At 52.7% G+C, this 13587-nt stretch overlaps 1 protein-coding gene across 1 annotated transcript in view; it reads left to right on the forward strand.

Annotated features, from left to right (window-relative positions):
* Positions 1-13587, forward strand: part of SORCS2 (sortilin related VPS10 domain containing receptor 2) — a 476773-nt gene that overhangs the window by 380864 nt on the left and 82322 nt on the right. The window contains exon 4 of the mRNA XM_060011880.1: positions 5475-5639. Within this exon, the coding sequence (XP_059867863.1) occupies positions 5475-5639 (165 nt within the window). The remainder of the gene's footprint in view (positions 1-5474; positions 5640-13587) is intronic.

Here is a 13587-nt window from a genome sequence, read left to right on the forward strand (position 1 = left end):
TCCTGCAGGTCCGGATGGGGCCAAGACACTGTGTTCCTAACAGGTGCCAGGGAGGCTGCTACTCCTGGTCCCAGAGTTTATTAACTGAGTGGCTTTGGAAAGAGCCCACTTTATGGGTGTGTGACCTAGGCCATCGCAGGAGGACCTGTGCTTGGTGTGATGCTCCACTGGCACCATCTTGAAATTCCTTTTGAACAAGGAGCCCCGCCTTTGCATTTGTCCTTGGCCTGGCAGATTAAACCCTGGAACTCATGCTTCAGGTGGGCTGGCCATTAGTCCAATGAATCTATCAAATATTTGTCTGCAACTGTGTTGCCTCTGATTTTGAGACACCCAGCCTCAAGGGCCCCCAGAACCTAGCTCGGGCGCCATATGTTTCCCCACAATAGTAAGCAGTGAAAATACACCATTTAAAGTAGTCCGGTTCCCAATTTGGGAGAGCAATCTGCCGGCCTCCTCTCTGCACGATGCTAATTGCTTTGTTTTCTTTGCTCCAATAATCCTTTCCTTGTCAGCACTTTTTCCTTCCCCCGTCTTTCCTGGCTTGTCCCACTCTGAGGCCAAAAATAGCCCACAACCACGGATTGCTGGGCCCCCGGCCAGAATCACTTCCTCAGGTTCTTTTTCCTTCCGCCTCAGTTGCCACCACGGGTAGGGCCTTGGCTGTAACTGGGGGCTTTCGTGGAGAGGTGACCCGGTACCTAGAGCCCTCATTCTGTGTGGGAAAACCAACACCCATTTCTTGGACCAGGTCCCATGCTCCGGCCTGGATGGCAATGATGAGGACCTGGGCCCTGCCAGGCTGCACAGCCTCCCCACCTGGAGGGAAAGGCAGGCTCTCCGAGGGTTCCCTGCGGAGAACCCTAGGAATGTTGGGCTGGAGCAAATGAATGTACAAGATGCTGGGGGAAGGGGCAGAGGAGGCATGAGAAAAACTCTGTTGGAGGATGTGTATCACAGAAGGCTTCCTGGAGGAGGTGACCTTCTAAAGGTGCCTCTGTGGATGAGGAGGCGTTTGATAAGCAGATAAAAGGGGGAAGATGTCCCATCATAAAAACAGGCTAAACTCATGCTGGGGACACTGGCAAAGCAGGGACGCCAAAAATAAATGAGAAACATTCAGTTTTGTTGAAGTTGCCCAGAATTCAGGGCTCAGAAAATTTCAAAGAAACCATTTTCATCATCACACTTGGATTTTGTGACGCTCTGAGATTTTAAAATCCGATTCTGAATTACCAGTGGTGATGTTGGGGGTGTGTTGATCCTGCTGGGCATTCCAGCCACAGGGGACAAGACACACAAAGGTGGTCAGGATGTGAATGGTCTCAGCTGGGATGCCGCCTGTTTGCCTTTGGTTATGCTGTCCTCCCTGGCTGAAGCACCCTCCCCTGGGTCTGGATCAATTTTCCATTCGTTCTTCAAGGCTCGTCTGGGTATCACCTCCTCCAGGAAGCCCTTCCTTTTGTTCTGCACCTGGATGGTATTTTCCCCCTGCTCTGCTCCCGTAAAGCCCTGTGCATACCTAAATCCTTGCTTGACCTTGCAGTTTTAGCAGCTGTGGAAGAATGAATGAATGCACGAACGAATGAGCCTTCATTGCTGTGTGAAGCTTGGAGTGGTGAACAGGAATAAGTGAATGAGATTACTTATGCCTTCTGCTCTCCAGGCTACTTAAATATCCCTAAGGATGTTTTCCTCCCAGAGGAGAAAAACAAACAAACAGTTCTCTTAGAGTCACAAACTGAGCTGGAATTGCTCATGCATGCATGCATGCATGCGTGCATTCCTTCGTGTATCCAGCAGGGCTTGGTTGACCTACAGCTTGGGGTCAGGCCTGTGCAGGCTGCTGGAGAAACCAAAAGATTCCCTACCTCTGAGATCAGGGGGCACAGTCTAGTGGGGGAGGTAAATAAGCAAATAGTTGTATTGTAAAAACATTGTGGAAAATGCATCACGAGCAGAGTGCTTTAATGAGCTTCCCTGGCCAGACGGCCCGGATGGAGCCGGGCGTGAGAGCTGCTGCCCTGGGGTGGGGCGCAGAGCCAGGCCGAGAGTGCCCAGTGGACACTGAATGAACCGTGCTGTATCCGGGAAAGATGTGGAAGGAGTCTTGGTGATTTATTTCATTTTTCCTGATTATCCAGGGAAGCCAGGTGCTGTGCAGAACATTTAGGAGTTGAAGGACGATGTCAAAGGAGACACAGGACCCCAAAAGACCTCCCAGTAGCCAGAGCTGGACCTATCTGGGCAGCAAAATAAGAAAATATTATTGGCTTCCCTGGTGGCGCAGTGGTTGGGAGTCCGCCTGCCGATGCAGGGGACCCGGGTTCGCGCCCCGGTCCGGGAGGATCCCGCGTGCCGCGGAGCGGCTGGGCCCGTGAGCCATGGCCGCTGAGCCTGCGCTTCCGGAGCCTGTGCTCCGCAGCGGCGGGGGCCACAGCAGTGAGAGGACCGCGTACCGCAAAAAAAAAAAAAAAAAGAAAATATTATTGAAATACAACTCAAAGCATAAACTAAATATTTGTGGGTTCATAGTGATATAAATACATGATTGAATAAGTAAATAAATGGGGGAGAAAAGACAAATCTCCCAGGCGGAAGAATTCCATATAATGTATATAGCTACTCCACCCTCCAGGAGGGCCGCCTGCCTCTCCCCTCCCCCGCCCCCAGGTGTGGGCTGCGCAAGACGACTTCCTCCCAAAGGGACAGGATGGAAGCAGGGAGGAATGGAGTAAACGTTACAGGGAGACGCCTGGCCACTGCCACCTGGCCAGGTCATGTCCACTGCACGTGCACTGCAACGAGGGAGGCACCCCTCCTTTTGCTCCTTTCCCCCCCAAAACTCAGAACCACGGCATCAGCACAAGAAAAATATCAAACAGACCCAAATGGGGAGGGTCTACTGCAAAACCGCCAGCCAGTCCTCAAAGCTGCCATGTCATTAACAGCAAAGAAAGCCTGAGAAACTGTCACCACCCGGAAGAGCCGGAGGAGACATGACAACTAATGTCGTCACGTGGGAACCTGGAGCAGGGACAGAAAAAGACGCTGGTGGAAAAACGGGTGAAATGTAGCGTGTAGTTTAGATGAGACCAATGTATCGATGGTTGGGTCCTTAGTGGTGACGGATGTATGATCCTGACGTCAGCTGTTCATGAAAGAGGAAGCGGGGTGTGTGTCACGTGGGAACTCTCTGTGCTATCTTTGCAACTTTTCTGTAAATCTAAAACTATTCTAAACTAAAAAGTTTATTTAAAAATGTTTAAAAAGTCCTTCTAAACCCACCACTATTAACATCCCCCTGTGTTTCTTTCCATTCTCTTTTTTAAATGAAGATGTAATTGACATACGACATTATCTTAGTTTCAGGCGTGCAACATAATAATTCGATGTTTGTCTTGTGAAATGATCACAATAAGTCCAGTTGACATCTGTCACCATAGTTACAGAATTATTTTTCTTCTGATGAGAACTTTTAAGATCTACTCTCATAGCCACTTTCAAATATGCAGTATAGTTTTATTGATTATACCAACCGTGCCATACTTATTTATCTTATAACTGGACGTTTGTACCTTTTGATCCCCTTCACCCGTTTTGCCCACCCTCCTCCCCCCACCAGTCTGTTCTCTGTATCTATGAGCTTGGTTTTTTTTTTTCCTTTTTCCTTTTAGATTCCATACATAAGTGAGATCACACGGTACTTGCTTTCTCCTTCTGATTTATTTTACTTAGCATAACGTCCTTAACGTCCATCCATGTTGTCACAAATGGTAAGTTTCATCCTTTATTATGGCAGAATAATCATCCTTCCATTCTTCTTTCTATGCATTTTCCACTGATAAAATTATACTTACCTTTATACACCTACCATTGACAAAATTATGATATACTTCCTTACAATTTTGTCAGTGTTAAATGTACAGAAATTAGACTCGCTTATAACTTTGTGCCCTGCTTTTTAAACGTCACGTGTGCATGAGCTCTCTTGCCACTAAACATTCTCTGTCAACATCTGTACACGCTCTCTGGCTCCCCTGACCATTCTCCCCCGCCCCATGTTTCCCGCATGTAAATCACACCATGAGGAACATCTCCGAGCACATCTTTGCAGGAATCAGGCTCCACGACCCGCCGTTTTCTGGGGACAGAAGGCTTTCGTGCTGGAGGAGATGAATGACCGCCCCTGGGGAGCTCATTAGGTTTCCCTGGAAAGAAAGAACACACTGGGTTATCATTTGTTCACACGAGACAGGAGTTTTGTGCAGTTCCTTGATTGGTGCTCTCTGTGTTTAATTGTCTTCTAGAGCAGTGTCGGAGGTTGAGGAAGGCCATCCTGGGGGGGCATCTCATTGCCCCACGCCCTCCCGGGGAAAGCCACCCATTTTGTGGACAAGGAAACTGAGGCACAGAGGGTGTTTGGTCACAGAGACATGGATTTGAACTGGGTTATCTGGAGATGGAGTGTGTGCCCCCAGCCCCCTACTCCACCAGCACACATGGTTCATTCACTCATCCCCTCATTCCCTCATTCATTCATCTGACTGCTGGAGTGCCCAGGCCCTGCAGGGGTGGGCTGGGGAGGGGGTCAGTAGTGACCTCCACAGACATGGCCCCTGGCCCAACAGGGCCTCAGTCCCTGGCGAGGAGGCCGCTTCCATGAAATGGGGTGAACGTGTGATGGGCAAGTCCTGGGTCCCCAGCAGCCTTGTGGCAGGAGCTCAGCCCAGCCTGGGTTGAGGAAGGCCCACCCCAGGGTGGGGCTGTGGCCCATGCTGAGCATGGCCAGGGTGCAAGTGGAGGCTGGGAGGGAGGCCGGTCCAGGAAGGGCCTGGGGACCCTGACAGGGGGGTTGGTGTCTCCTTGGGGCTCCCAGGAGCCATGAAGTTTCTACAAGGCCCATGTGTAGGAGACCCCTGGCTTCCTGTGTGGGGAACGGACCTTCTGATGATGCTGGAGGTGGGAGTCGGGGCCCCAGCGCTGGAGGGTGAACCACGCGGCTCGCGGCCCCCCCACCCCGCGTGCTGGTGCCCCTGGCACTGTTGCAGCCCACCCGGCCGGTCGACCTTCTCTGGCACCAGGGCCACAGGAGCTCTCCGTGTCCCTCCGAGGGGCCCTGTCATTCCACCAAGTGACCGCAGGGCGAGGCAGCCTCCCAGATGGCCCCTGCCTCCTGGGTGTACTTGACAGTAAGCCCTCCCCACTGTAGAGCTGTCGGCCGGGCAGGTCAGTGTGCTGGGGCGGCCGTACCAAAGTACCACAGGTGAGGCTGCGAACCACAGGAATCTGTCGTCTCGGTTCTGGAGGCCGGAAATCCGAAGCCAGGTGTCGGCAGGGCTGGTCCCCTCTCGGGGCTGCGGGGAACCCATTCCAGGCCCCCTCCCGGCTTCTGGCAGCTCCAGCAGCCCTTGGCTTGTGGGCGCACCGCCTGATCTCCACGGGGAGGCCTCACGCCCCACCATGTGTTTCAGATCATCCTCGTGAGCTCCGCTCTCAGCGACCGGGACCAGAGCCTCTTCCTTAGCACGGACGAGGGCGCCACCTTCCAGAAGCAGCTCATCCCCTTCTCCGTGGAAACGTTCATCTTCCACCCTCGGGTAGAGGACAAGGTGCTGGCCTACACCCGGGAGGGCAAGGTAAGCAGGCCTGGAGCCTTTCCGTCACGTGGGGCCCGGGACCCCCATCATGCCCTTCTCCCCTGGGCCGTGTGGTCGGACGCCACCAGCAGCTCGAGGCTTTGCAGGAGAACCGAGCGGGGGAGGTGAGCGGCGCACTTGGCACACATGGGCCCGAGAGCCGGTCGATAGATAGTGGGTGATCATGAGGACCCTTCCACTCTGTCCCCCTCTCTCTGCACTCCAGCCACAGGGCCTTCCTCTACTTCCAGAACATTCCACGCACCCTCCCACGCCAGGCCCTCCCCTCAGCCTGGAGGCCTCTTCCACCACCACCATGAGAGTGTATCGTCCTTCAGACCCCAGAGCAGCGTCCCCTCCTCTGAGGCGCAGAGCAGCAGGGCCCCAGGAACACAGGGCACGTTCACAGGGCGACAGAGGAGAGCGTAATGGGGGGCTCTCTCCAGGGCCAGCGTGGGTGGGCTAGGAGACACCCTGGGGCTGAGCGGGGAGCTTGCTGAGGGCCCGTGGAGGAGGGGCCCCCCTAGCTGTAGGAAAGGCCTGTGTCGGTTTCCTGCGGCCACTGTAAGAAAGGACCACAATACAATAGAAATGTATTCTCTCACAGTTTCGGAGACCAAAGGCCCAAAATCAGCTTCGTGGGGCGAACACCAAGGTGTCTGTGGGCCCCCGCTCCCTCTGGAGGCTCTGGGGGGATCCCTCCCTTGCCTCTCCCAGTCTCTGGAATTCTGTGGCGTGTGGAGGGGTCACTCGGATCTCCTAAGGCAGCGTCTTCAACCCTTCCAGCTGCATCTTCAGGTTGCCGCGCGCGTGTGTGACCCAGGATAATCTTCCCAACTAAACATCTTCACTGAATCACACCCGCAGAGTCTTTATTTTCCTCCATCTGGTCCCACGCACAGGTTCCAGGGCTTATGACGTGGATGTTTTGGGGGGGCCTTTTTCAGCCAACCACCTTGCCCAGTAGGAGGCCAGGTCCCCAGAGCCATAAGGAACGGGCAAGGAGGAGGCTGGTCCAGGAGAGGGTCGCTCCACCCCTAGGAACTGCGGCTGGGCAGTCGGAGAACAGGAGTCACGGTACCCAGCTCTCTCCCCTCCTGCCCTCCGGTCTTCTGCTGGTGCCTCCCGTGGTCTGAGTCCCACCAGAAGCCAGAGAGAAGGAGCCTGTGGATGCCGTCTACACAGGGCAAGCCCCCAGGGTTGGACAAAGGTGGAGAAGGCAGAGCCGGGTCTGGGCTAGATGGAAGCTGTCCAGATCGGGCGCTTCCTCGACAGCCCCCAGGCCTGCTTGGGACCCACGGTGCCACACTCTCCCGGATTCCAGTGCCTCTCTTTCCCAGGACGGTAATTACGTATTTGTGCCACTAGTTAATTATTGTCCGCGCCGAACACGCGCGCTTGGGGCCAGCTGTTTGAGGGGAGGGCTATGCCTGGTTTTTTTCACCATTTTACCTCAAGTACCTGGCTGAAAATATTGGATGGATGGATGGAAGGATGGTGGATGGATGTGTGGATGGATGGAAGGATGGTGGATGGATGGTGGATGGATGGAAGGATGGTGGATGGATGGTGGATGGATGGAAGGATGGTGGATGGATGGAAGGATGGTGGATGGATGGTGGATGGATGGAAGGATGGTGGATGGATGGAAGGATGGTGGATGGATGGTGGATGGATGGAAGGATGGTGGATGGATGGTGGATGGATGGAAGGATGGTGGAAGGATGGTGGATGGATGGAAGGATGGTGGATGGATGGAAGGATGGTGGATGGATGGTGGATGGATGGAAGGATGGTGGATGGATGGAAGGATGGTGGATGGATGTGTGGATGGATGGAAGGATGGTGGACGGATGGTGGATGGATGGAAGGATGGTGGATGGATGGAAGGATGGTGGATGGATGGAAGGATGGTGGATGGATGGATGGATGGTGGATGGATGGAAGGATGGTGGAAGGATGGTGGATGGATGGAAGGATGGTGGATGGACGTGTGGATGGATGGATGGAAGGATGATGGATGGATGGATGCATGGGGGGATGGGTGGATGAATGGATGAATGAATGAATGAATGAATTTCTACCATCAGGGATCACCCAGGTCAGGGACCTCCACATGGAGGCTCCTGGCTGGCCTGAGCCGTGGCTGTCTACAGGACCTGGCCTCCTCGCTGGTCCTCAGTTTCGTGTATCTGCTTTGACCTGGAATACATCACACCCACTCACACATCACTGGCCAAAGCAAGTCTTGTGCCAAGGTCTGGTCCTTGCAAACCGACTGAATTTCAGGATGTCCCTGAAATCCCCTGGCCTCACAGGCGGCCTCTGCTCCGGGTGCTTTCCTTTGGAGCAGCGTGTGTTCTGGGTATTAATCGTGCTACTTAGCCTTCCATGTGTTTAGACTAAAGCACAGTCACAGAGACTTATTTTCCCACAGAGACTGACTGCATTCCAATTGCTCTTTAATTCATGGGGCCCTGAAACATTAATGGAGCTGAAATCTCAGTTATTTTCTTTGGGTCTTTTCTGTGACTATGAGGAAAGGAAAAAGAGGGAAGAAAGGTTTCACTGTGGTTGTAAAAGGAATGAGGAATTTGAGGACATTAATAACAGTGACAGCAGGGCTGTTTTTTTAGGCATTATGGTTTCAGCAGGATGGTTGGTCGGACAACACTGACTTTGACGCCAACAGACCTGGTGTGATAGGTAGGCATCTGCTGCTATAATGCTGAGTAACACACAGCCCCAAACCTCAGTGGCCACAACAGCAAGCATTCTTTCTTATTCTTGCATCTGCGAGTCAGCGGGGGTCCTGCCGGGCTCGCTTGGGACTGACTAGACAGGCGTGCCTCCTGGCAGGTTTCAGGTCTCTCGCTCTGGAACCAGCGGTTACTTGCAGACATGCCGTTCTCATGATGGAGGGCAGAGGCTCCGAGGGGCAGCCAAAACCGCATGAGAACCTCCGTGTGTCTGCTTTGACCTGGAAAACATCACATCCTTTCCCGCTGGGCAAAGCAAGTCATATGCCAAACCCAGAGTCCACAGGCTGGACCTAAATGTCTCACTCACAAGGACCTGCAGATTTTTACAAAAGCAAACGCTCTCTTCTATTCCCTCCCCTTCCTTTTCCTCCCAGATGCCTACCCCTTCCTCTAGCAAAGACTGTCCTTCCGCCCCTCAGACTGCCCTGTCTCCCTACTTCTAGTTCCCTCCTTTACTGTGTCATTAGAATTTGGGGTGCTCTGAGGCTACCTTATTTGGAGCCTGGACAGCTTCCTTGGGTGAGAGCTGAATGCAGTGGGTTTTTTCTTTCAAGGTTCAGCAAATTGCATCAGGCTCCTGGGATCAAAAGGATGTGAGAGCTGGGCAATCCCTCCCCACGCCAGCTCGCTGGGGACCCCTGGCACGAAACTGACCAGCCTGTTCCCCTCTGCTCAGACCTCAGACCTGCTCACAGGCAGAGCCCGGGGCACTTACCTCTAAAACATCAATAGACCCACTCATGTTTTATTCTGCTTCCCATCGAGAACTTCCTCTGCTTCCCAGCACTGTGAGAAATTGGCCTGAGCCTGAGACTGCCTTCCAGAAACTTAGTAGAGGAGACAAGACACCTTGGATGGCCAATCAGGGAAGCCTTCCTGGAGGAGGGGGGTTGAACAGGGGCTTAGAGAATGAGTCAGGATGTAAGTTTACTTTTTAATACAACTTCAGAACCACAAAGATGATCGCACAAGGCAAGAAAGAAAAATGAACCCCTGCAATCCTCCAGCCCAAATGAAGCCGTGTTTGCGTTTATATAGGCTGAAAAGGAGGAGGAGTGCTATCAAGGGGGTGGGGTGGGGCGGGCAAGAGCTCTCTTAAGAAGGGATGAGTCTTGGGCTTCCCTGGTGGCGCAGTGGTTAAGAATCCGCCTGCCAACGCAGGGGACACGGGTTCCAGCCCTGGTCCGGGAAGATCCCACATGCCACGGAGCAACTAAGCCCGTGCGCCACAACTACTGAAGCCTGCACGCCTAGAGCCCGTGCTTGGCAGCAAGAGAAGCCACCGCGATGGGAAGCCCGCACAGCACAACCAAGAGTAGCCCCCGCTCGCCACAACTAGAGAAAACCTGTGCGCAGCAACGAAGACCCAAGGCAGCCAAAAGTACAATAAATGTTTAAGAATAGATAAATTAATTTAAAAATAACTTTTAAAAAAAGGGACGAGGAGAGGGTGCCGTCATCATGAGAACAGCTGTGTGCGCAGTGAGAACCTCACAGCTCAGAGTGTGTTCCTTTTTGCTCGGACTGTTGTGTTCGACAAGGCTCAGGGCAGGAAAGAGAACTCACTCTGGGTATTTTAAGCAGAAAAAGGATTTAGCGTGAGGCGTTGGGTGCTCTCTAAACTGTTGGGAGGGCTAGAGGTGCGGCTTCAGGCCAGACTCCCAAGGCTCCTCCCAGAAGCCTGTGAAGCTGGACCAGCAGGGGAAGCTGGGGGATTGGGAGCTCCACTGGGGTCACCAAGGTCAAGAACATGCAGCTGAGGCCGGAGTCCAGGCATCTGAAATCACCACTGCTGCGGCCCACACTGCCTGGGAACGTCCACAAAGACAGATTTGTCCAGCTGCTGCCTCCACCACATCTGCCCCTCCACCCCACAGAGCTGGAAGACGGATTCCGACCACAAGCCCATGAACTTGCTGGCCAGGAAAACGGAGTTACTGTATGAGCCAGCAATCCCACTCCTGGGCATATATCCAGAGAAAACTGTTATTCGAAAGATACATACACCCTCTATGTTCATAGCAGCACTATTCACAATAGCCAAGACATGGAAGCAACTTAAATGTCCATCGACAGATGAATGGATAAAGATGATGTGGTACATATATACAATAGGATGGAATATTACTCAGCCATAAAAAAGAATAAAAGAATGCCATTTGGGCTTCCCTGGTGGCGCAGTGGTTGAGAATCTGCCTGCTAATGCAGGGGACATGGGTTCAAGCCCTGGTCTGGGTAGATCCCACATGCCGTGGAGCAACTAGGCCCGTGAGCCACAACTACTGAGCCTGCGCGTCTGGAGCCTGTGCTCCGCAACAAGAGAGGCCGCGATAGTGAGAGGCCCGCGCACCGCGATGAAGAGTGGCCCCCGCTTGCCACAACTAGAGAAAGCCCTCGCACGGAAACGAAGACCCAACACAGCCAAAAATATATAAATAAACAAATGTGGGGTTTAAAAAAAAAAAAAAGAATGCCATTTGCAGCAACATGCATGGACCTGGAGATTATCATACTAAGTGAAGTAAGTCAGACAGAGAAAGACATATACCATGTGGCATCACTTATGTGTGGAATCTAAAAAAAAATAGATACAAATAAACTTATTTACAAAACAGAAACAGAGCCACAGACATAGAAAACAAACCTATGGATGTGTTAGGAGGCTGGGATTAACCTATACACACTACTGTATATAAAATAGATAAACAACAAGGCCCTACTGTATGGCACAGGGAACTCTACTCGATATTTTGTAATAATATTTTGTAATCTATTCCTTTATAAGGGAAAAGAGTCTGAAAAAGAATATATATATACATATATACATATGCATATATATAAAACTGAATCACTGTGCTGTACACCTGAAACTAACACAACATTGTACGTCAACTGTACTTCAATATAATAAAATAAAATAAATGGCCCAAGGCAGCAGGGAACTGCCTCCATGGCCCCTTCCAAACCTCGCATGCGCGCATCTATCTGACCCAGAATTCTAGCTGCAAGGGAGTCTGAGCAATGTTGGATCTCAGCTTTTCAGCCTTTGCAGTATGCCCAGGTGCCCTACAGCAAGGGAAGGAAGGATGCTGAGTTCCAACCATCATACCCAACCTACCACTGAAAGCCGGGTGGAATTGCAATGCTTCTAATAATTGTGTGAGGCCTAATGGCACACATGTCTGTGAATGGAATGCACCTTCCCTCTGACTTCACCCTCCTCCTTTCCCTTTATTTCTCCCTTGTTCTCACTTCTGATCGTTTTACCTTTACGTCAGATCAGAATATCTTCTGATCATTTTGTTTTTCTTAGAGGAGTGGTCTAGAGGAAGTCGACCCTTCCCCAGGACATTGCTGTGCGGGTTTTAGCTGCAGTAACTAGGATGTCCCTGATGTGTTTATTTGCCGGTGTTTGTCCTTTATTCAGCGGAAATGTTCTATTTCTGCAGCAGTTGGTTGTGTGTTATGTGATCACCTCCCATGAGAGCAAATTGGAAAGGCTTCATGAAGTTCTGGGGCAGATGTCATAAAGGCAAGTGTGTCGGTGGTGATGGCAACTATAACGCTATCCGTTAATCCGGAGGTTACATAATCCTGAGACTGATGGCCTCAGACTCCTTTTTATTCACTTATCGCCTGAGGATATGAGCTGTGCTCTCCCGATTTGCAGATGAGTAAAGTGAGACTGTCCTGAGAGGAAGGAGTCGGCCGGGGGGTGGGAGAGGGGAAGAGGGGTGTTCCAGGCAGAGGGAACCACATGTGCCAAGGCCTAGAGGCAAGAGAGAGAAAAAAGGTGGGTCAGCAAACAGCAGGTGCTCAGCAAACAGCAAGTCGGCCTCCAGGTGCTGGGCCTCAGTCTGTGCACACGTGAGAAAACAGCAAGAGTTGAGTACAGCAGGAGCCTGGGGCTTGAGGGATTTGGGGAGGGGACACTGGCTCTAAGTAGCCAGGGTTTGGGGAGCCCTGGAGGGGTAGCTGGGGGCAGCGGCTGGCACCGGGTGGAAGACAGACTGAGATGCAGACTCTCAGCCTCTTTGAGTAAGAAAATCTCGCAGCCTGAGTGTTTTCTCCCTGCAGATGAGAGCAGAGGAGAGGAGCTTAACAAAGAAAACTCCCAAGTTTAAGAAAAAGGGACACAACTGTTATGCAATTGTCACCAGGCCACAAAGTGTCAGTCAGACAACTATTCAGAGTGACTCTCTTTCTAGAGGCTCTCGGTGATTTTTATGGGTGGGAACAGCCATCCTGAAGTGGGGAGTCTTCTCACAAGACCCCGAGGTTAGGAGATGACCTGTTCAAGGAGGAATCACTCACGCAGGGGCCGGTCTGCAATCCCGCAGCCGCGGGGACGAGGGAGAGAATGTTTTCCTGAAATTTCTCTCCTAGGCAGCTGGGGAATCTGTAGTTTTCTGGGCTGCTGTTGGCAAGGGGGAAAGGCGATTCGGACACCCCAGAGCGACAATGTGGGCAGGAGCGGGACTGAACAGCATTGCGGGGCCAAGAGGGAGTGTTACACTCACATCTGCAGTCTCCGTCTCGCCCCGGGCAGCTCTGTCTAGGAGGACGGTGGGCACGACGCTCAGTCCAGGGGCGTCAGAGCCCCAGTTCAGCGCATGCCTTGCCTGCCTGAAGTCCTGACACGTGGGACCCACTTGAACCCTCCTGAAGGAGGATGTCACCCATGTTACAGCTGAGAAAAGCCGAGGTTCACCTGGGTGACTCCAGGAAGGGAGGGCAGGGATCTGAGCCCAGGTGTGCCGGCCCCAAGCTTGGGAGACAGGGGCCTGGGTTTCCGTGTTGCCGTTGGGGACTGCCCAGCCATTCTGGAGAGGGAGGAGGAGGCCAGGCCTCCTCCAGCAGGAGAAGGACCACTCCCCATCCCATTAGCCTCCCAAATAGAGCAGACAGAGGGCCACCACGTGAGCAGAGCTGCCACCACCTGCTTAACTCTTCCCTGACTCCCCACGCCTGAGAGGTGAAGTCACAGCTCTGCCCCGTCCTCAGCACCTGGCTGTGCGCCTCACTTTTGCACAGACTGAGGCCCAGCACCTGGAGGCCGACTTGCTGTTTGCTGAGCACCTGCTGTTTGCTGAGCACCTCCCACCCCCCTACCTCCTGCTCCCAGGCCTGTGCTCGGGAACTCCCTCCCCCTGGAAGGGCCTCTGCCCTCCTCTGCCTGCAGACAT

Source organism: Delphinus delphis, chromosome 5 (assembly GCF_949987515.2).
Source record: "Delphinus delphis chromosome 5, mDelDel1.2, whole genome shotgun sequence".
In the NCBI taxonomy this organism is placed as follows: domain Eukaryota; kingdom Metazoa; phylum Chordata; class Mammalia; order Artiodactyla; family Delphinidae; genus Delphinus; species Delphinus delphis.